Source organism: Condylura cristata, unplaced genomic scaffold, assembly GCF_000260355.1.
Source record: "Condylura cristata isolate star-nosed mole 26May11 unplaced genomic scaffold, ConCri1.0 scaffold00018, whole genome shotgun sequence".
NCBI classification, from domain to species: domain Eukaryota; kingdom Metazoa; phylum Chordata; class Mammalia; order Eulipotyphla; family Talpidae; genus Condylura; species Condylura cristata.
Genome location: NW_004567119.1, coordinates 18,820,483 through 18,843,588, shown reverse-complemented (window position 1 = coordinate 18,843,588; position 23,106 = coordinate 18,820,483). Strand labels below are relative to the sequence as shown.

At 48.6% G+C, this 23,106-nt stretch overlaps 1 protein-coding gene across 2 annotated transcripts in view; it reads left to right on the top strand.

Moving 5' to 3' along the window:
* The window catches only part of DPYSL2 (dihydropyrimidinase-like 2), a 97,463-nt gene that overhangs the window by 59,908 nt on the left and 14,449 nt on the right, over window positions 1-23,106 (top strand). For both annotated transcript variants that reach the window (XM_004685375.2, XM_004685376.2), the window contains exons 4-8: window positions 14,837-15,001; window positions 17,501-17,562; window positions 17,990-18,070; window positions 18,528-18,596; window positions 21,538-21,658. In XM_004685375.2, the coding sequence (XP_004685432.1) occupies window positions 14,837-15,001; window positions 17,501-17,562; window positions 17,990-18,070; window positions 18,528-18,596; window positions 21,538-21,658 (498 nt within the window). The remainder of the gene's footprint in view (window positions 1-14,836; window positions 15,002-17,500; window positions 17,563-17,989; window positions 18,071-18,527; window positions 18,597-21,537; window positions 21,659-23,106) is intronic.

The following is a 23,106-nucleotide window of genomic DNA, read 5'->3' as shown; positions in this document are numbered from 1 at the left end:
AGAGATTAACTTATAGTTAGTGTGATTTCTTCCCAATCTCAAAAAATGTTTTATTTACCGATTCTTGACTACATGACTTAGGTGTTGAGGTGGAAGAACCAGCAGGTGATTAGAATGAAGGTAATGCTAAAAAAGAACCTACAGAGAAAGGGCAGGCGACCGCTGGTTATTAAAATAATAAACAGAACAGTGAGTGGGATGTCCCCAATGGGGACATCTGCATTAAAAGGATAATGTAGAGGGCCCTCCCTGGTGGTGCAGTGGGTTGAAGCACAGCACTGTGTGAAACTAGCCGCAGCCAGCTGCTTCAGTGCTTAGATGCCTGGCCTGGGAGCTGACCCGCGTGGCCAGCAGACCACTCCTATCTCGCCAGCTCCTTCACCTCAGCACTGTACTCAACAGTCAGCCTGTTCTGCTCCCCACTCTGTCTCTGGTGAATCCTCTCACCACCCCTGCACCTCTGGCCTGTACCCCAGCTCTGAATGCATAAATAAAAAAACCTTAAAAAAAATGTTCATTGTAACCTTGTGAGGAGAAAAAATTAGAAACAACCTAAATGACTAAAATAGGTGGTCAGTTATGTAAATTTTGGACATCTTTAGGGAAAAAAATTGTATGTGGTCACTTAAAATCATTATGGAAAATATTTATAACTGGAAACCTGTTCATAGAATTTTGATGGAAAAAAACAGGCCATGATTGCTATGTCCCATTTGATAGTGCTGGTTTTTAGAGTGATTTATTAAAGCATAATTTCCATACTAAAAAAAATTTACAAAGTTACTTTTGTAAAGAATACACGTGAGTATAAGAGGGCTAGAAAGATGGATGGACATATACGAGCATATCCATAGCGATTTTCCTTGGCTGCTGAAATAACTGAAGATTTTATTTTTTCGTATCTTTCTGATTTTCCAGATTTGGGGCATTTAAGTATCTTTGTGCTTAAAGGAATTTTATAAAAAGTTTTCTTGGAGTTATCCTTTGCATCTTGGTTATCTTCTCTTGCCCTGTAGTTCCTGGGCAGGAAGAGAACATAATGTGAGGAAGTGGTTGAATGGATGTACAGAGGTGTGTTTGCATGGAGCCTGATCTCTCAACTACCCACACTGTTGTCAAGTATAATTAAGGCTCTCTGAACAAGTAGATCCCTTATCAGACTTCAGTTTTATTGTCCAGATACATTGGCTTCAATTCAGCCGTACTAATCTGCTGCAGGGAATGAGCCCATTGAACTGAGTCACCCTTCAGCCCGAGACGGGGCCCCCACAGGGTACAATGGTTGCACTTCAGCCCCCAGAAATGTTATGCGATGTTTCTGGATTCATTCCAGGTTCCTAGGAGGAAAACACCCTTCAGTTATGCTGGCTCTAGATAGACCCAGTCAACACATGACATCACCAGCTCTTCCTTCCCTGCCCGCCTTTATTTGGAGGGGATGCAAAGAGAATTGTGCAACAGCATTGGAATAAACAGAGAACAGACCATGCTTTGGTTTCTGGGTTGAGCTCCAGTCCAGTTGCCAAGTGTCTTCATCATACATAGTGACACTGTCACAGCAGCTTTGAATGAATGTGGAATAGCAGCTCACTTGCTGGTTAGAGTTCTGTCTACGTGTCAGTTACTACTTGAACTAGGGGCTCTTGCCTTTATTAGAAGCGGTGCGTGTCCATTAAATGATGGCCCGCAAGAGTAGTAGGTGCGAACATCACATCTTTTATTTCAGTCCTTATATCCACAGCAAGATGTCTGTAATCAGAGTATAGGGTTTGTTTGATTATCTAATTCAATAGGAATGTAAACATGGCCTGTGTCATTAATTTACTAGTTGTTCTTTCCTGTTATTTTCAGTGACCTTGGGGCTGTGGCTGGAGCATTTTGACACAGTCCTACACATTTTGTATGTAAATGCTTATGTTTCTTTGCATCTGGCTTAGGGAGGAAGCTGTGAGTCCTTGAGTTTCTAGTTGGATTCCCTTCCCAGCTAGGAACCAGCAGGAAGGAAAACAGAGACAGACTCAATCTTAGCACGTGAAGGCACTGTGGTATGACTTGTACTTTTTTGTGATCTACGCAGCCCTGTAATCTCTTATTTTTGGCAGGCCAGCACCAAATCTGTGGTTTGGTAGCCCTGGGCAACCCCAAACTGAGACAAACAGAGGAAGCGTCATTACTCACATGCTTCCCCAGCAGACTGCCGCCCCTCCTTTGAGGTGGAGCGCTCAGAGCGAGTCTGACCTGGCTCCAGCTGGAGTCCTTTAGGTTGTCTACACCCCGGTCCCTAGGGTCCCTGTCACTCATTGCTTTCCTGCATTCTTCCTGTAATTTGTTTGTAGTCTGGGATTTATTTATGGTGGACTTTGCGGTAAAACTGGGAAGTCTCATTTCCGCAAAGCAGGCTGGGGCCCACGGGGAGCTGAGAAGCGCCCACCTGCACACGCATACATGCGCATGCACTTACGTACATACACGCATGTCTGCAGGTGCGTGCCTGTACCGCCCCTGCACACATGTGCACACATGTGTGTGCGTGTGCACCTTCGGCCCAGTCATCACCCTGGTACCCAGGGCCTCGACTCTCGCAAGCTGTGCTGATGGGAGGGGTGTGCGCAGGAATTGTGCACGAGTTCCCTGTGCTGGCTTGGGAAAGTCGCCGCGGGTCCAGTCGTCTCCCCACAGACACACTTGAAAAGGGAAAAAAGGAGAACCAGGTGGATGCACCGATCTCCACTTGAGGTTCCCATATCCCTCAGGGTTTTCCAGAAATGCAAATAGTTTCAATATTGCAAAAACCTGCTGGACGTTTAACTGGAGTTCAAGGTTTTATAACCGTGAATCTTCACTTCTCACTGGATTGTCATGAACTTTGTTAACTCTGTTTAATTTGTGTCACTCGCTCAGATTGGTAGTTTTACTTACATTTGAGTCCCCACAAAAAGGGGGATGAATTTATTTGCACCTACTACATTGCATTTGATAGGAAGACTGTTTCCATCAGGAGGGACTTGAAAAGGAAGTTCAGGGGCGGGGGTCAGGCACAAAAAGTCTGTCTGATGACAGGGGGTGATTCGTCTGCTCTAGCGTTTGCTGCCTTATTTTATGACAGTGGCCACTTGCAGTGTATTTGGCTCAGTTTGGTCTTACTCAGTTTTGTGCAGAAGACGCTGTGCTAGAGAATACTTTCACTGTTTTCTGGCACCGAGAGCCTTGGGCTGCCTCCTGCCTCCTCCAGCTCCCAGTGCTTCCTCTCTCTTCCCCTTTGAACCCACACTTAGTCCACAAGTGGCGCCCTGACTTCTGAGGTTCTGTGCCCCCAAGATTCCCCAAGCCCTGATCTTTCCCCTTTTTACTTCAAAGTAAAATTGAGCATTGGGAGACTTCATTGCATGCCACAAATTGGGTCAGGCAACCTCTAGCTAAGCCTGTGCTAACTTTTTATTTATTGAGGAGATGATCACTGGGACTTACTGTTGCAGGACTGCAGTAAAGCCTTTATAAGTACCATTTCATGGCATAATTGTGAGTAGGTCCTGTTATCTCCATATAATACACAAGAAAACTAAGATCCAGAGCCTACGGTTATAGAGCCCATCGGTGGTGGAGATGGGGTTCAGATGCAGGATCTGATGCCAGTGATTGTGCTTTTTTTTTTTTTTTAAAGATCTATGTATTTATACAGAACGGGGTACAGGCCAGAGATGCGGAGGGTGAGAGGATTCACTAGAGACAGAGTGGGGAGCAGAACAGGCAGATCGACGAAGTACACTGTTGGAGAGGTCTGCCGCGCCATGTGGAGCTCCACGGGGCAGGCGGGGATCGAACTCATGCGGAAGTGGCTTTAGCTTCTTAGTGCTGTGCTTTAACCCGCTGCGCCACCAGGGAGGGCCCCACCAGGGAGGGCCCCACCAGGGAGGGCCCGGGATTGTGCTTTTAACTCTCAAAAGTCTGAAGTAGTCTTTGTTGCTCTTCTGCTTTTGTAGATGTGGAAACGGAGACATTGGTGGGTTAAGTACATTTTCCAGGGTTCTAGAAAGAGTCGGTTCTGGGCAGAGCCAGGAGCCCAGGCCAGGCAGGCTAGCTCAGCTCCACAGCTCTGCCGAGCACCCGTGGGCTATCTTCGCCCTGTTCCTAGCACATGGGATGCCGACTGTGGCAGCATTAGAGGCCACGCTCACCGTTGCTTTTCCTGGTTCTCTAACATTTGTGTCATGAATAAGATGTATGTCAGCTTAGCTTTTCAGATGCTGGAGCTTGGGGCCAGATGTCTGAGCAGGGCATTTGGGGCGCAGCAAGCTGGAGGCCCTGTGAGGTCTCGGTACTCGAGCAGCCGTTCCCGGGGGCTGCAGCGCTTAGAGGCGTTCCAGGACTGAAACACTAACCTGAAGCAACTCCGTGTCTGTCACAGCTGTGCATGGATATGAAATGCCATCAACTTGGCTCCTCCAACTCTGAATGCCTGTCTAATTACAGGAAACAGAACCCTCTCCCACATGAGCCAGCGATTTCAACATCTCTTGGAGAAATTCTGCTTGGACCTGAAGTTTGAAGCTTTGCATTCTAATGAGTTTGGCTGGGATTTTTATCTTTGGTTCTCTCTGCCTGTTCCCCCAGCCACAATGGCATCATCCTGCTTTGGGGCTGGCACTTCCCATTTAGTGTCTGTGAATGTCCGTGGAGCTGAGGCAAACCTCAGCTGCTCTCTGGACACCTGGGCTCTCCCCAGGCTGCTGCTGCCTTACCCATCTTTTGTATGCCTGACAGGGTGGCTTTAGTGGGGCTTGCTTAGGTTCTGGTTGACAAGGTTGGGAGGAGAGAGGTGGAATGAGAAGGTTCTAGAACTAAGATGGTGAACATAGTCATTTTGTAGCTGTTAAATTTTCTTTTTTCTTTTTTTTAAAGATTTATTTATTCACATGGAACTAGGGTACAGGCCAGAGATGCGGAGGGTGAGAGGATTCACCAGAGACAGAGAGGGGAGCAGAACAGGCAGATGGACAAAGTACACTGCTGAGGGGAACAGTGGGCGGGTCAGGAGAGGTCTGCCACGCCATGTGGTCACCTCCAGGGCAGGCGGGGATCGAACTCATATGGAAGTGGCTTTAGATTCTCAGTGCTGTGCTTTAACCTAACCCACTGCGCCACCAGGAGGGCCCAAGTAGCTGTTAAATTTTCGATAAGTTCTTTGTACAGTTGATCTGATCTCTCATATATTAATCAGATCCCTCGTTGGGTCTTGGAAGGTGGCCATTTATCTGAAACAGAGATGGCCTGGTGAAAAGAGCTTTGTTTTTATACCCCCTTCAATAGCAAACAGCTAAAACAGAAATACCAGCACTGGCTAGGGTGACTCCTGAGGCAATGCTGGTTCTCAGGGGACTACACTTTGGAATACAGTGTGGCCATCTGCAACGGGCACATCCAGTCTTCCCAGCCCTCGGCCCTTTCCAGAAAAAGCCTTTTAAATGATGAGGAAAGTTATTGGCATAAATACATTTATGCGAACATTCTGTGTAGTAGGAAAAACTGGAAAGAATCTATAGGATCAACCTAAGGGGAATGGTTAAGAAAGTTATAGTAGATTGTCCCAACTATAACTCTCACTAAAATTTGAATTACGGATATTTGAGGGCAGTGTGGTATAAGAAAAATCACAACTAAAATTGAGCACGTCCTGTGATCACACCCACACAGAATATATACATGTGCTAGTGGGAAGATGATATAGGAAAAGATGAATTGTTATTATTAGGATGGCAGGACTATAGGTATTCTTTCCCATTATAAAAAAAGTAACGACAAAAGTAACAGAAACCCTACAGATTTGGATTCAGACCTGGCATTATTTCTGGCAGCCTTATGTCTCATGTGTCTTTAGCAACTCTTGGAACTTCTTGGGACTCATATTTCTTATCGGTAAAATGATAGGCAAATCTCTGATGGCCCTTGAATCTGCAGCTGGTTTTAGCCACTAACAGTCTCTTCTAGTAGAGTCAGCCACACTTGCTACGGTCAGTGAGGAGGACTCGTGTGCAGTTAGCAGCCATGCTATGCACAAACGACAAAGCCCTTGCAGCTCCGCAGCAGTTCGGTGGTGCCCCGCAGATCCATGCTGTGGGAGTCCTGCTGTGGACACTCCCAAGTACAGTCTGGTCAGACAAAGTGGGTCGCCTTGGGCCCTCCCTCCCCGTGCTCACCGTGACTGGGGGGATCGCCCCTGGGAATGCTGGGCCCATGCTTCCTGCAGATGGGCCCCTGGCTCCCCCATCCTCCCTAAGTTGCTTTTGATGAGTCAAGAGGAGGATTTCTGCTCATCGTTTGGCTTGTCACTCTTAAAGGATTTGCACACTTTATGATGATTTAATTTTATAAATGATCTTTCATTGCCACACACAGATTTCATTAGCCTGGTCTTTGATCTTGCAAACAAGGAGGCCACCTGTGGGTTGCACCAAGCCTCAAAGAAAAGGGTTTTATGAGGTGCTGACGTTTTGACAAGTGCTTTACCTGACACCCCAAATTGACTTTCACTGTCCCACATTGGCTATTTGCACCCCCCAACTTGCCCACCTAAGTGAACCTGCATGCTTTGGGTGAAAGAAGAGGGTTTAGGTGGTAAATTGAGAGGTGATCGCTATTTGTAGAAATGCCAAAAGCAAGACTTATTAAAGTCTGTAAAACAAGGAGGCCTTGGATTCTAGCTCCTCAAGTTTGGGTGTGCATGACTGCAGGCGGGTCCCGTGACTGCCACTTTCTGCCTCTGTGACTTCCGCCGCCGAGTAAACCTGCCTTGCCTACCTGTTGTGAGCATCAGGTGAGATCAGGTACGTGATAGCACTTGGGGAATGGCTGAGAACTATCCCACTGTGCGACTGGTGGCAAATTAGTGCAAGTAGTGGTCTGAGAAATTATATTGGGCTCAATCATCCCATTTCCATTAAAAAAAAATTCTGGGGCCCTCCCTGGTGGCGCAGCGGGTTAAAGCACAGCACTGAGAATCTAAAGCTGCTTCCGCATGAGTTCGATTCCCGCCTGCCCCGGAGGTGACCACATGGCGTGGCAGACCTCTCCTGACCCGCCCGCTGTTCCCCTCAGCAGTGTACTTCGTCTATCTGCCTGTTCTGCTCCCCACTCTGTCTATGGTGAAACCTCTCGCCGCCCCTGAGCCTCTGGACTGTACCCCAGTTCTATTTGCACAAATAAATAAATCTTAAAAAAAAAAAAAAATTCTGGAGGGTCGATCTATTTCCCTAAAGTAGGGGCTCCGGTTATACTGTATTCATTTGTGAAATGGAGAGAAGAGCCAAAGATGACTTTCTAAAACAGTCTTTGGAATTGGAAAGAACTCCAGGCTTGGCTTCTGGGCCTATTCTCTGCGCCATTCTGCCTCCATTCCCAGTCTCCACTTCTGACTACCAAAGTCTTCTCCCAGCATCCTGGAAGGAAGGAGCAACCTCGTCCCAGTGGGCCTGGACCTGAGAAAGGGAATCAGGTGGGAGGGATGTGGGTTGCAGGTGTAGGCAGCTCCAGGGTCCACTCAGGTTCTGGGTAGGCAGCTCCTGTGATGCAGCAGTAGCCAGTTCTGGAAGCGCCTTGACCTGGGGCTTCCAGCCGCTTCCAGCTGCTATCAGCTACTTATAATGCCTATTTGACTGGACTCAACTTCATCACCAAATCCACCAACTGATGAGGGCTGAACCCCAGGTTCAATGAGGAAGACGGTGCAAGGCAATGAAATGGGGGAACAGGAGTGAGAGGAAGGGGCTAGAAGGCAGCAAGAGAGCAAAAGAAGGGGAGTGCAAGAAATAAAGAGCCCCGGGCAGGCCGGCTGGAGGGACCTGCTATTCAACTCTTCAGATCCTGGGCTCAAGGCCTTTGAATAAATGTCAGAAACGTGAGTGGAATCCAGTGAAGTAGGATGAAACTCCTGGGGAAAGGAGCCTTGAAAATGTTTAAGAAGAGCAAGAGGGAAACTATTCAAAGAAGCAGGAGGCAAGCTTGCAGTGTGGCCTGGAAGCTGGAGCGCCCTTGGGGCAGGAGGCTGCAATGGAGGGAGGCACAGGCAGACAGGGTTGGGTGACTCTGGAGTATCTGGGGTGCCTGAGGGTGGAGACAAGGCTGCAGTGGGCCAAGACTGAAGAGGAGAAGGTGTGTGGCCTCAGTACAGTGCAACACTCCTAGAGCTGGGAAGGGGGGGGTTGGGGGGGGGGGGGAATGGGCGTGGCCTCAGGAGCTGGGGGCATTTCCACATGTCCCTTTTAAGGTATTGCTTTTTCCCAATTAGATTTTAAACTTCTGAAGGACACAGTTTCTATCTCCTATCTTTCCTATCTTTTTCTCCCAAGCTGGCTGATCATCAGATCTCTTAATGAGGTTGTTTGTTTTATCAGTGCATTTTACTGGATCTTGTCCCAGTCCATGTTCCTGCTAGGCTCTGGCTTAATAATTCTAGCAGTGCTTGCTGGATGCTGAGCATTTGCTGATGTTGCCATGAGTTAAGTGATTTTTTTTTTTTAAGATTTACTTATGCATATAGAACTGGGTATGTATAGGCCAGAGGTGCAGAGGCAGTGAAAGGATTCACCAGAGACAGAGTGAACAGGCAGACTGATGAAGTACACTGCTGAGGGGAGCAGTAGGTGAAACAGGAGAGGTCTGCAGTGCCATGTGGACACCTCCCGGGCCAGGGATCGAAGTGCTGAAGTGACTGCGGCTAGCTTGGTAGTGTTGCGTTTTAACCTGTTGCACCACCAGGGAGGGCCTGTGATTGGTTTTAAAAGCAGATTTTAAAAAATAGAAAAAGAAAGAAAGTGATGTCCCACATTTTTCAAGGTTTGAGCAGTTACTGTGTATTCACGTGCCCACGATGTGGGCAAATCGCAGTTTCTCTCTCTTTATTCAACTGGGTCACTTGCCATAGTTAGAACATATAAAGGGATTGGTCTGCATTTCACGTCTCAATTAACCATTCTCCCTGGAGCTGGGGCTAAGAGGTGGCGTTGTAGGGGGTCTATTAATTGGCCGCTTCTCTAAGGCCAGGCACCTCATTGACCACTTTCTAGCTCTAGCAAGGACCTCTCTTGGCCAAGAAGGTGGCCAAGACCCTGTTTGCCAGACCCTCTCCCAGGGCCGTGTTAAGTCATGTGAACAGGTCACTTAATTGTATTCTCTTTGAGCTTCTTAGCAGAAAACAGGGACCAAAACTGACTCCCACCTTAGGGAGTCGTTGGGTTAAAGGAAGTAGCCTGTGGAAGACGCACAGGTTAGAACTGGACAGGAAAGATGTCGCCAGGAGGTAGGAATCATTTTTTTCATTGCTCCCATCTTACATCAGAGTCATTCACTCTTTCTTTGGTCAGTGTGAACCTAGGGCATCAGGGCCTCACGCCGCCGCGTTCAGGGTCTGGCGAGAGCCTGTGGCAATTACGTGTGGGAGATGGCCGGAGAGCTGGGTCCTCTGAGCACACGTGGCCACACTCCATGGAGGAAGACACTCCCCAGCGCGCCAGTGCGAGAGCTGGCTGAGCCCACTGAGGCACGTGTGACTTCGGTCTCTCCTTGTCTCACCGAGGGCCTTCTGGGTGCCATCCCCCTTTGGAGGACACAGTGACACTCATTGAACACTCACAAATATGCCATGTGTGGATGCCAGTTTCTAGGGGGGAAAATCAGGTACAAGCATTCCAGCACTTGGAAGACGCTTCCTTGTACTGAGGGAGAACCAGGATGTGTGAGCAGGCAACGTTAGCCCTGGAAGGCAGCAGCTCTCTAGGCTGTGAGGTATGTGATTGTCTGGTATGGCTGCTGTTCTTAGGCAGTCGGGTGCTAGCTTTCCTCATAAAAGAAAGAAACAGCTTCCCTTGGGTGGGTCTTGGGCTCATGGGTGCAGCTGGTACTCTCCGAAGTAGTTCCCACAGCAACTCACTTTCACCTTGGGGTTAGGTCTGAGCATTAGCCCCATTTTATAGGTGAAGAAGCAGAGGAGGTTGACAATCTTGCACATCTGACCCTGGCTGCTCCTGTTTTCTCCTATGGTCTGTGGTCTGTCCCTGAGGACAGGTGCTTTCTCATCCTCAGCTCCGTTTTCCCCCCAGAACAAAACCATGTTGTCCTAACAGGCAGGCTGGAGTCCCTAAGGTTCTTATCTCTCTACCAACAAAGCCATTCCCTGTTGAATAGGTCACCCGGCATTTTGCTGAGTCCATGCAGCTCCGGAAGCCACGTGGATTAGCCTGCTGTGGTTTGTGTTCTCATCTCCCTGATGGTTTGCATTTGATTCCAGTCCATTAATTTATCCAAGCTGAAGAAGAGAGAGGTCAGCAACACAAAGTACAGGAAGTAGAGACTGAGGCAGTGATGATTCTGGAACGGGGGGCAAGAGATGGGCTGTTCTGCAGAGTTTTTAGAACTGCCCTATAGGAGTCTGTGTGGGGCTGGGTGGCTGGAAGGGGGGCCTGGCAAGGTTATCTGCTCCCCTCTTTCTCCTCTTGCTGCTAGTCTGGCCAGTAGACTGGAATGTGGTTCCTGCTCAGCCACTTTAAATCTAGAATGGGGACCACATGATGGCCTTTTTTTTTTTTTTTGGCATTTCTGTGTTTTGAATATGAAGGGCCCTTGAGAACGGATCAGAAATACCAACTCCTGACCTTTTAAAAGCTTGGGGTTTTGGGTTATATCAGCATCAACTTCCTGGTTGTGATCTTGTACTAAAGTTACCAGATGTTACCTCTGGGGGACATAAGGGTGAAGGTCTCTCTGTCACTTCTTAACAACGGGATGTGCATCTACGATTATCTCAGAAGAAAAAGTCAAGAATATTACGGCCTTTTAAATATGACAGAGTCTAAAGAAGTCCTGTTTTTTAGTTTTGTTTTTTTTTTTAAGATTTATTTATTTATTCATACAGAACTGGGGTACAGGCCAGAGGTGCAGGGCTGTGAGAGGCTTCACCCGTGACAGAGTGGGGAGCAGAACAGGCAGATCGATGAAGCACACTGCTGAGGGGAGCAGCGGGTGGGTCAGGAGAGGTCTGCTGCACCATGCGGGTCACCTCGAGGGTGGGGATCAAACTCATGCTGAGGTGGCTTCAGCTTCCCAGTGCTGTGCTTAACCCACTGCGCCACCAGGGAGGACCCCTGTTTTTGATTTTTTAAGGAGCAGCTTTCTTGCTGTATCTAGTACTTTGCCAATATCTAGTAAACCCAAAAACAGTTTAGCAAAACCTCTTCAGGCCGAAGAGGAAAGATGTACTGATACACGCTTACAACGTGGATGTCTCTTGAAACTTGATGCCAAGTGAAGCAGCACAGAAGACCACATAGTGTGTGATTCCATGTAATGTGAACTGTCCAGAACAGGCACATCTATAGAGACAGAAAGCAAATTAGTGGTTGCCTGGGGCTGGGAGTTGCAGGGCAGGAGGGGCTTAGGGAGGGACGACTAACAGGCATGGACTTTCTTTTGGGCCATGGTCTAAAATTAGATTGTGGTTGTGGTTTTACAGCTCTGAATAGACTTCAGACCATTGAATTGCCAGTTTATGGGTGGATTGTATAGTTTGTGAGTTATATCTCAATGAAGCTGTTTAAAAGTATAGGGTCCTCTGACAGTTTTAAGAGAAATAGTAACAGCCCGTTGGAAATAGCTGGTGTCTTCTAGATGGACGTGCTTTGGACACTGGCTTGTGACTCCTAAATTCAGCTGCCGTCCTGGGGCGTGTTCTTGACTCTCTTGGGAACTGGATTCACAGGCTGCCACTGGAAGCACCGTGCTGCTTCCTGTTGCTCATGCTGACGACCGTGAACTTGGCATGTGCTAGGTGTCTTCCCGGGTGATTTCACACACGTCTTGGATTTAAACTCACCCAATAGGTAGTTTCAGGCCCACATTTCTAGAGAAGAAGGACATTCCAACAAAGCACATCCCCAGCCAAGGGCGTGTGGCTGCAGGAGCCAGATCACCGAAGCCCATCTCCCCGCCCCCCGCCTGGTGGAAGGCTGGGTGCATGGGCGTCCTCACGTGAGCCTTCAGTGGATGGAGAAGTGCTGGTGGCAAAAACCAGCTCCTGCATGGACAGATGACTTAGGAATGTCAGTGCAGAAAGGCCTGTGGGTTCAGTGTTCATTGTTTTTAGGCTTGTTTCCTTAGTGCGGGCTCTGTTGCCCCCGGAAGCAAGTATGACATTTGGCCCCATTCCTCCAGCTGCTCCTCCCAGGAGGGAACTGTGGGAAAACATGTGGAGGCTTTTCAGGGACACATTTCTCAGTGTCATTAGCTCTTGGGGAAAACATGTTTATTTCCCCAAAGTCCTCAGTTTTGTCTGCGTCCTGTGTCAAGAGTTCATAATTCTAGTAGCTGTTTTTGGATATGGCGGAAACTACTGTATTACACATATCAGGAGCCCTGTGAGTGTCTAAGTGGCAATGCTGTTGTGTAATGAGTAAGACCCTCCTGTTAAAATGGGCACCGGTGAATGGGACTGGCAGGAGAAGGAGTGGGAAAAGATGTACACCCAGTTAAAGAAGTTCAGCCTGGTCCAGGCAGACCTGGTCACTCTCAGGATGATTTAGTCCAGAGGCAAATCCTCAATCCCAGCCCAACCTACAAGACCTGCACTCTGGCAGTGATGTGTGGCATTGTGCTCTTGGGACCATTCTTAGGAGCAGAGGGCCAGGTGATCTTACCTGTTCTTGGGGTTAATGTAGGAAAACCTGGTTATATTCCCAGACCACTGCCTCCTGTCTTGACCTGACCTTGCAGGGTGGAATAGATGGAATGGAGGGAGCATTGATTCATCAACGGAAAATACTCACTGAGCTTTCTGAGGTCTGTGCGCTCACTTCCTGCTCCGAGGGAGCTTGTATGCTCGCAAGGGAGGCAGATAACAAACTAGGAAAGTTATCAGATTCTACTGCCAATCATGCTGTGACCCTGGGGTGGTGATATTTGGCCCAGTGAACTTGAGGAGGTGATACCCACACAGTGCCTGGCTTTGGGTAGGAGCTGGGCAGGCCAAATTGTAAACATCCGCAGTGGCCTGATACTGGGGGGCAGGGGGTAGGAGTGGAATATATGGCAGGGGAAGAGCCAGCAGCAAGGGAAGGAGCTTGAATTAATTTTACTCTAAAAGTGGTGGACTATTTTTTTAAAGATTTATTTATTTATGCAAATAGAACTGGGGTACAGGCCAGAGGTGTAAGGGTGGTGAGAGGATTCACCAAAGACAGAGTGGGGAGCAACAGGCTGACTGACAGAGTACACTGCTGAGGGGAGCGGTGGGTGGGTCAGGAGAGGTCTGCTGCGCCATGTGGGTCACCTCCGGGGTGGGGATCGAACTCATGCTGAAGTAGCTTTAGCTTCTTAGTGCTGTGCTTTTAACCTACTGCGCCACCAGGGAGGGCCCTAAAAGTGGTGGATTTTAAATCCTCTAAAGCTACTAGAGGACTTAATCAGGGAGTGATGGAAGGTTTAAGATCCTTTTGATTACTTATGAGAGGTGGCTTGGAACAGGCAAGAGGTGAAGCAGGGAGTGGTTAGGGAAAGTCTGTCCCAACTGATGGCTACAAAGTAATATTTTCATTCTTTCCTCTCCTTTTTTTTTGTGAGGGTGGGACACACTTTTGAGGATGGAAAGTGGAATTATTTTGTCATTGTTTCATGTTAACATTTTACAGATGGCCTCGGCTTGCATTAGAAGCATACGTGCTCAAGCTTTTTCTTAGGCAGCATTGTATATAATTGATATAATATGTTATATATATAATACATTATAATATATAATATAATTTTATATATAATATATTATATATAATGTGTAATATATTTGTTATAGGATCAGGTATACATGTACCCATTTAATTACATATGCTATTGTTCATAAAACTAAATTTTTTTTTCAAGAAAGATTCATTCTTTAGACAAGAAAGTCAAGTCTTTAGACAATTTAGCAGAATCTGCAAGATGTCATCATTTTCAGAAATTTAAGTCCAGTATCATTGCCTGGACTGTCTTCAGCTGAGCACTTCTGGCACTCAGAATACCAGACAATTTAATATTTCACTTAGAAAAAAGATTCATGGCAGGTTAGGTCCCAGGAGCCTCCCAACAAATGTTTGTGGTAGGTAATATACTCATTTGAAGCCAACATAGAAATTTAGGGTAGCAGAAATCAAGTAGCCAATTCAAAGACACCTTAACGGTAGGTAGTGCAGCAATCAGGTCATTGTGATTCCAGAGTCTTCTGTCTTCCGTATCAGTCTGCCAGCTCAATCATACTGCAACCATAGCCACCACTTTAAGAACACTTTGAACTCGTCAGATGAAAGATCACCCTTAAATTACAAAGTGGCACTGTGCTGCAGAAATATGAGCAGCGATAGAGCGTGGATATACAGGGGAACTTTAAAAGGCCCAGTCCGCATGGCTCCAGTCCAGCGTCTTCAGGTTCCCTGCTGTCTAGCGAGGGCGTCTCACAAGCGGCTATCGACACAAAGAAGGATTTGGCTGCTCTGGCTGCCACTTGACACTGCCATTGTCCATAAGGACTCATTGTCCACGAAATGTGCCCAAAGTATGTGCTTTCAGGGGTTTTGAGCTGAGAAATCAGATCTGGTCATTTCATGCGTGGTTTCACCAAAGCAGTCACCCATGCCAAGTTTCTGCTCTCTCCCTTTTGGGTGTCCAGCTGGCTTAGGTGGATTCTTAGAAGCGGTTGCAGAGATCACCACCTCGATTTTGAGCCCGAAGACACCTTATTCAGGGTTGTCATGGGAAAGCCGCTCCTGGGCCACAGCCCTTGGAGCCCCTCATGATGATGATGTCAATGTCTGTTCCTTTCCAGTTGATCATGTCATTCCTGAGCCTGGGACAAGCCTCCTGGCCGCCTTCGACCAGTGGAGGGAATGGGCCGACAGCAAGTCCTGCTGCGACTACTCCCTGCACGTGGACATCACCGAGTGGCATAAGGGCATCCAGGAGGAGATGGAGGCCTTGGTGAAGGACCACGGTAGGTCGCCCTGCACCGCCCCTCCTGGGACCGGCCCTCTCGGTGTGCGCCTGGCACAGCTCTGTGATGTGCTTCTAGGCCCCAGAGAGCCCTACTCCCTCCCTGCAGGCAGAGGACCGGGCCACAGCTCATGCTGATGGGAGGTGGCCAGACCCGATAAAAAGCAGCAGAAACTTTGCTTGATACGAGAACCTGAGTCTCATTCCCTCATGGGGAACCTGTCAGGGGACAGCTGCTCCCAAAGTCATTGTTTGAAGAGACCGGCTTGCCACCTGGGGAGTGAGTGCAGGGGTAGCTGTCCCCAGAGGGTCACGGTGATGTCCCAGCATAACTCCAGGGTGGTCTAAGGAGCTCCTGCACCTGGCATGGAGAACATGTGCGATCTCTCCCTGCAAAGCTGGAAGAACTGAGATAGATGGGAGGGTGGTGAGGCTTTGGGTCAAACTGGGGGGGGGGGTCTTTTTAGTTCCACTGGACTAGTTTGGGTAGAAGATTCCATATATTGAGTGAAAGATTCCCAGGGAGACAGGAAAAGTCTTGCCTACTTGAGGTGTCTCTCAGACTTGCGCCTGCAGGCGCCCCACCGGTTCAAGCAGTGTTCCTGAGACACGTCCTGTGTGGGCTGCCCTTGAGCTTTGCTGTTGATGAGGTTCCTGGGGTCCCATGTTGACCTCATAGATCTTAACTGGGGAATACCTGTTGCTTTTGGGTTCTGGGACTTCAAGACTCATGAGCTGCTAGTAAAATAGCAGGAGGGAATATTCTTGGCATGGCTAGGATAAATATCTATTGATATAGTAGAAAGGCCCAGACTGAAAATCTAGAGTCTTGGGCTTATTGTTCTGTTTTTCTTCAGACCAGGTTTGTGGACCAGGCACTTAATTTTTTTTTTTTTTTTAAGATTTATTTATTTGTGCATACAGAACTGGGGTACAGGTCAGAGGCTCAGGGGCAGTGAGAGGCTTCACCAGAGACAGAGTGGGGAGCAAAACAGGCAGATGGATGAAGTACACTGCTGAGGGGAGCAGCGGGCGGGTCAGGAGAGGTCTGCCGCGCCATGTGGTCACCTCCGGGGCAGGCGGGAATGGAACTCATGCAGAAGCGGCTTTAGATTCTCAGTGCTGTACTTTAACCCGCTGCACCACCAGGGAGGGCCCAGGCACTTACATTTTGAGTCTCAGTTCAAAAACAAATCTCCCAGGTGGGCTGTGGGCTAACACAGGATTCTCCCTAGCACAAAGGTTCTGCATAAAAAAAATAAACAAAACCCTTGACTATTCTCACCTTAAGATTACCAAGCCTCAGATGGGTTTAACTCCTTATACTTATAGAGCAGCAGTAGCCTGCCTCTGAGTGAGGGAACAGGGGGTCCTGAGGCCCTGGATGCAGGCCCTTTTCTGGTTCCAGGTGGCTCGCATTAGCTTCCCAGGCTAGGCGGCTGTCAGTGCGCTTGTTTACTGTGGTGATGGATGTTGGGCAGAGATGTTTGGTGCCTCTGAGACAAACTAAAATGCCACCACAAGAATTGCAACATCTGCTGGCCTCGCCGATGGACCTTTTTTCAAAATTGTTTCATAAAAATCAACATTGGGAAAAAAAAAATCAACATTGGAGGACAGCATGTTTACCAAAGAAAATATACTTTATTATAGATCTCGTTGGCAGAATTTTCTGTTTCATTTTCTTGTTAAGGTCACAATAGTTGGGGACAACTTGGATTTTTGGGGACAACTTTGGTTTTAACTGACAGTTGGTAAAATATATAACATCAGTTTTGCCATTGTAATCATTTTTCAGGGTACAGTTCAGTGACATTTAGTTCATACACACTGTTGTGCAACCATCACCACTGTTCATCTCCAGAACTTCTCATCTTTCGAACTGAAATGGCATTCTTTAAACAATAAGTTTCCATTCTCCTTGGCAACTCTTAATGATGCTCTGTTCTTTTATGTCTCTATGACCTGTAAGTGGGATCCGATCCGATAGTATTTGTCATTTTATGACTGGCATATTTCTTCTTTAACCCTTCTTTAACATGGATAAACCCTCCTTTCTAGGGTATGTCCATGTTATATGTTTCCAATTGTCCCTCCATCTTAAAGGCTGCATAGTATTCCACTGTCAACATATACCACATTTTGTTTATCCATCCCTTTGCCAGTGGACAATTGCATTTCTTTCACCCCTTAATAGTGTAAGTAATGCTATTATATATACATATGGGTGTGCAAATACATTTAGGTAACTTAATTTTATAGTGTTTTAAACTTAGCAAAACTTGTGAGATTCTTTAGAGACCTATTGCCAGATCTACATTGTTTATATTTTATCCCATTTGTTTTATCATTGTGTCTCCATCTTTGCTTCTCTCTTCCTCTCTGTGTGTCTCTCTCTGCATACATATGCATAGTATTTTAAACTTTCTTATTCTCTTCTTGATTCATTGATATTTGGCTTATCTACTAGTCATATGTCCATGTCTGTTTTATCCACTAGGGGTGAATTCCTTCCTTGTGTACATGGCTTTCAAAGATCGCTTCCAGCTAACAGACTCCCAGGTAAGAACAGGCTCTCTGACATTTGGTTCATTCAGTCCATTGCCTTGAAAGATATCTCCAGCATGTGTACATCCCTAGGCTTCATGGGATGGTATTGGTGGTGATGTAACTTCACACTCAGGGAGTGTATGAACCCTGTGCCCTGGTCCGCAGGAGGGAGGTATCCCCTAGGAATAGGGGCCAGCATAGCTGAGAGCCCCACCCAACCCCTAGCACCCTGTGCAGATCCAGGTGACACCCTTGCACTCTCCACTCCTAATCCACATCCTTGTAGATTGGGCTGCCTCTGCTGATTGGCCCTCAGGCCTGTCAAGACGGTGGAGCTCAATAGAAGCAGCCATTGCTGTTCCCCGAGGCTGACAGGAATTGGGGTACTTGTGAACAGGAAGATTGCAGCCCCTGACTCTGACCTTACCCTCTGTCTCAGATCTATGAGGTACTGAGCGTGATCCGGGATATCGGCGCAATTGCCCAAGTCCATGCAGAGAACGGCGACATCATTGCAGAGGTAGGCGGTTGTCAGTCCCTTTGGGAAGCTCCCTTCTGGGGGCTCACTTGCTGGGTGGAAAGGCAGGGTGACCTGGTGGGTCAGTCCTTGGGCACTGGGCTCACGGCCTCACCAGCCCTGACACACGTGCTCCTTAATAGGCCCTGTGGCCGAGCAGCCTGTCCTCTTTCCACGCAGACGCCATTTCTCAGTTGTGTGGTGCAGGTGCCTGTGGGGGCAGCTTGAGGCTGAAGCAGGACCTCACTGGGAGGCTATAGCTGTGCTGTTTCCGAACCAGGACTGGACACAAAACGGGAGCTAATGCTTCTCTGCATGGGGTCTTGTGGTAAGACCCAAGGGTTCAGTGGTGACATTTTTTAGGTCTTGTCTGCGTAACGTTTTATCACCAGGTTTCAGGCAGTCAGAGCCATCTCAAGTCCAGCTTGTCCTGAAACTTCACTTTCTTTGAACATTGCAGGAACAGCAGAGAATCCTGGATCTGGGCATCACAGGCCCCGAGGGACATGTGCTGAGCCGCCCTGAGGAGGTGAATACTCTGAATGTAGTGTCCTTTGGGCGTTGCCTGACCCACCCAGAACCTACTTCCTGCCTCTGGAGAATGGGGCTTCTCAGATGCAGATTCTCCTTCTCTGTGGAGTAGCATACCCTGGCCTCATCCAGGCTGTGACTGAGCCATGGGGCACGTGGTGTGGCTGAAGTCTGCTCTTGTCTCTTAATTCTCCATGGCTCTTTCTGGGTCAATACAAACAGCCTGGTCTCTGCATCCCATAGTCAGGGTTTTGTGGTCCATCACTTGGGGCCTCCACAGACTTCCCAGTCACCCAAACATATCACATGGATTTAAAAGCTTTTCTGAGTATCTGAAAAGCATAAGTAATTGTCCAGTATTGAAGGTCAAGAAAGCATAGGCTTCACCTACTCCCTGACACCCACCCATTGTGCACACACACACATACTCTCTCTTACATAGACACCCAGGCCCAAGCTCAGCAGAAAGCCTTTGGACCTACATAACCAGGTGCCGACCCGGTTAGCCTCATCTCTTCCAGCTGAGAACGTGTTGCCTCTGGGAGAAGCAAGAGCAGCTTTCCTGGTTCTCCAGGGCCACCTCTGGTCACCACACTCTTCCTGGGGTTGGCTCCTCTCTTTCTCCTGTTCTCTGCTCTGCACCCCCAGGTCCTGAGAAACTGAAAACAAAACAAGTCTGTTTGAGTTCACCAAACAGGCAAAAATTATCAGCAGAGAGGCCTTCTGATTGCTATTTTGACCATGGAAAACAAACCTGTTTTTCATGCTGAGCCCCAGGAGAGGTCTCTGCAACAGAGGTGCTACCAAGCACAGCTGCCCCCAGCACTGGATAATGAAGGCTCCTTTGGGGATTGATAGATCCAGAAATGCCCCCAAATTGGGGGCTTGGGTGGGTCTCTTGTCTCGTGGGATGATGCTTTGGGGGCTCTTTTCTCAGCTTTCCCATGTCATCTACTTTGCCGCTGAGTCAGAGGCCTGTCCTTCATACCAACCGTGGATCTTGGGCTTCCCCTGAGCAGGGACACCCCAGTGATAGCCCTGTGAAACTCCAGGCACCAGCTGGTGCCTCTCCCCTGGCTGCTGGTCTATTCTTTAGTCTGTCTACAGGTTCTCTTGTGTGTTTAGCTCTGTGTGGGCCATAAAAAACACAGCGAGGAAGTGCTCTGAGGAACGCCACCGTTTTGGTCCAGCTAGGGGTCTGGTGTCACAGATGACTCAGTAGTGACAGCAAGGGCTCTCTGTGTGGGAACCATGTGGCTGTCAGTCCCTGAGCTTTTCTTCTCAGCCCACCAGTGAGATGTCCCCATAGGCTTTCCCCTGGACTTCAGCTGATGAGGTTGAAAGGGAGACTGGAGAATGCAGACATGGACAAAACATGTCTCCATTGGGGGAGGGGACGGCTTGGCACCTAGGGGTGATGGGCCCTTGGGTGGTGCGTTGAGTGGCCCTTTTGAAAGGGGCCCTCCCTGGGGAAAAAGAGGGTGAAGGACAGTCGGCAGGTGGCACAGAACTGGGACTCAACCCTGTGCCACCCGGAGGCCGTGCTCCTGCGCATTTTAAGTGATACTTCTGCTACCTTCAAAAAGTCTGGGTTGGGATGTCACTGTACCTCTGGGACCATGAGGGTCTAGCAGAGTCCGTGTGGCTCTTCGTTCTGTGGGCTTTTGGGGTGACCGCCGAGATGCAGAGTAGCTCTCCTCTGGGCTGCTGAGGACAGAGGCCCTTCTCCTGCAAGGAGAACAGAGGAGAGGGGGCCGACCTTTGAGCTATTCCAGGAATTAAAAACATTTAACTTTCTAATGGGCTTCTTTAAGAGCCATTGGGTTTCCCTTTGGATTTCTAGACATTCCTCTCAACATAGCTGATCCTGCAAGGCCAAATGTGAACGGAGTTGTCTTAGCTTATTTAATTAGATTACTAGTTAATGCAATTATAGAACTTAAGCTCCAGCCAAGCTCCTGTGGAGACTTGCTTAGCTAGGAACTCATTATTTTCTGTGAAAAATAACAGCGGTTTATGGAATAGCCTCACTTTAACCAGTAACAGTAAACGAAGTCATTTATTTGTTCTGTAAACATTTTTGAGCACCTGTTAGGGAGTGTTTGGGGTGGTAAGACCCAGCTCCCCACCCCTACCCGGCCTCAGGATTGAAGCCACAGCCTTTTGCCAGGATTTGAGAGGGAGTAGGAGAGTCTAGGAGACTGGTTGCCTACAATTTCACCTTCTGTAATTGCCTGTTCAAAATACACAGTGCCGATTCCTCTGGAAGGTCTAACCTGCTCTCAGCTGCCCATTGTCCAGGGAGCTAGCAGTCGTGTAAAGTGTCATTCAGGCGTCAGGTTTAAAGAGTCAGCCAGTTGCTGGGACAGTTCTCCTGTGTCCTGCCAGAGGCCGTACCAGTCTGTGGTGGCCGTGTTCGTGTTCACACAGAGGGCCTTGGCCTGCACAGATGTGCCTGCTGTCTGCTCTGAGGTCTCATTGTTCCTTGGGCCACACTGGCTTCATTGGTGGCATCTAACAGGCGTCCAGCACAAACCCCACATCACTCAGTATCTCCAGGCTAGTGGGACAGAGGCCCGGATTAGAGAGCGGTCACTGTCCAGCGTGGTGGTTCTCAGCCATAGCCAGCGCAGAATCTCTGGAACCCACCTCAGAGCGGCCGATCCTGCGGGTCATGGGAGGGACCGGGAAGCTGCATTTCTCATGGACTCCAGGCCCACGATGACGTCGCAGGCCTGCTGCATGCACACGGAGCACATCCGAGGGGCAGGGACGCAACCCCCATATGAGCTAATATGAGGTGACACTCGGCTTGTCACCTGCTCATGCAGGGTTGCACCCGGTTTGTTAACCTTAGATTCTCTGGGTGGAGGCTGAAGACAGGGACAGTGGGGTGGGCACCGAGTGTTTACCCATCTCACACCAGTCGCTCTTCTTAGGTTGAGGCCGAAGCTGTGAATCGTTCTATCACCATCGCCAACCAGACCAACTGCCCTCTGTACATCACCAAGGTGATGAGCAAGAGTGCGGCGGAAGTCATCGCCCAGGCCCGGAAAAAGGGTGAGCGCCCCCTGGCGGGCAGGTCCGGGAGCAGGGTCGGGGCTCCGCCCCCAGAGGCTTCTTTTCCAGACCCTGATGCCAACTGGCGGCTTTCATCACCTTCCAGCATTAACCTAATTACAGCTGGGCGAGGAGGGGAGCTCCAGTTTCTGCCTCTTCATCGCTGCTGGCTGGTTAGTGTCTATTTAAAGCCACACAAGGCAGAGAGCGGATGGGCAGGCGATTTCCCCCTGACTCTCCTGCCCCCTAGAAAAGTTGGATTTAATTTGATGCAGTCTAAATACACTGGGCACATACACAGATGATGTCAGTTTCCATCTGCCACAGGTTCCTTTTGGGAATGTTATATTGCAAAATTCATTTCCCCTCCATGGCCGATGGTGGCTTGACCACCAACCACGTGCAATTTGGCCAAGTGAGGTTTGCCTAGACCCTCTCATGTCTAGTTCTCCTGATGCTCAAGTCACAACCAATAAATAAACAATGACTGTATATTGTGGGCGGAGGCTGGCTCCCTGTTAGTACCAGGGAGCCTGTCAGAGGTTCTTGGAAACTAATTTACTAAGTGCAGCTTTGAGTGCTGCTTCTTCCAAAACACAGTCCGTGGGGCACCTCATACATTATGAATGCAGAGAGCCCTCTTGTAACCTGCTGGGGCTGAGTTTGGAAAACCACACCACGTGCTCTATCCCCGGGGGCGTTCAGCTCTGTGCAACTCCAAGTCTGAGGGGGTGTATGGACTTTGAGGGTGGATCTTGGCCGGATGTGACCAGGAATAATTTAGTGGGGGTGTCCCTCCCTCCCTCTCTATTCTCATTTATTGACCCTCCACCTCTGTTGTTTTATATCTCTCCATCTTTGAGTCTCCATTTCTTGTGATTTCTGTCTAGCTCTCTCCTGGCCACTGTATCTCTTCCGTGATCTCGCTTATTCTTTTTCCATCCCATTATCTCTGCGTCTTTCTTGTCGGTAAGGTGCAGTTTGACCTCCGCCCCTTGGGTCTCATTCTGTGGGATGGGATCCCATGGATAAAGACTGTGGGAATTGCTTCACTTGTGAGATTTGGTGTGAGACCTGGAACAGATTGCTCAGTGGCAAGTGAGTCAGCGTGTCCCAAGAGCTGATGGCTTCCAGACAGAGCCGTAGATGCTTGCCCTTGTGCTCTGGAGCTGCCTTGGGGCCTCAATCGTTGGGTTTTGCCCAGATGGTTACTGCCTTGCCTTCTCCTTGGAAACCTGCCCTCTGCTGGCAACTGGAAGGAATTGCCTTTTTGAAATAAGGAACTTTCTTCGAAATAACGTCATCTATTCAGAATCAGTTTGAGTTGAGTTTTTAGGAGATATTATCCACGATTTTGCTGGCAGCCCTCTTTCTCCTGGCCCTCTGCTACCCAGGCACACATTTCATTACTGGGCTCAGCGTGGGCACCCAGCACCAGTCACTACTTT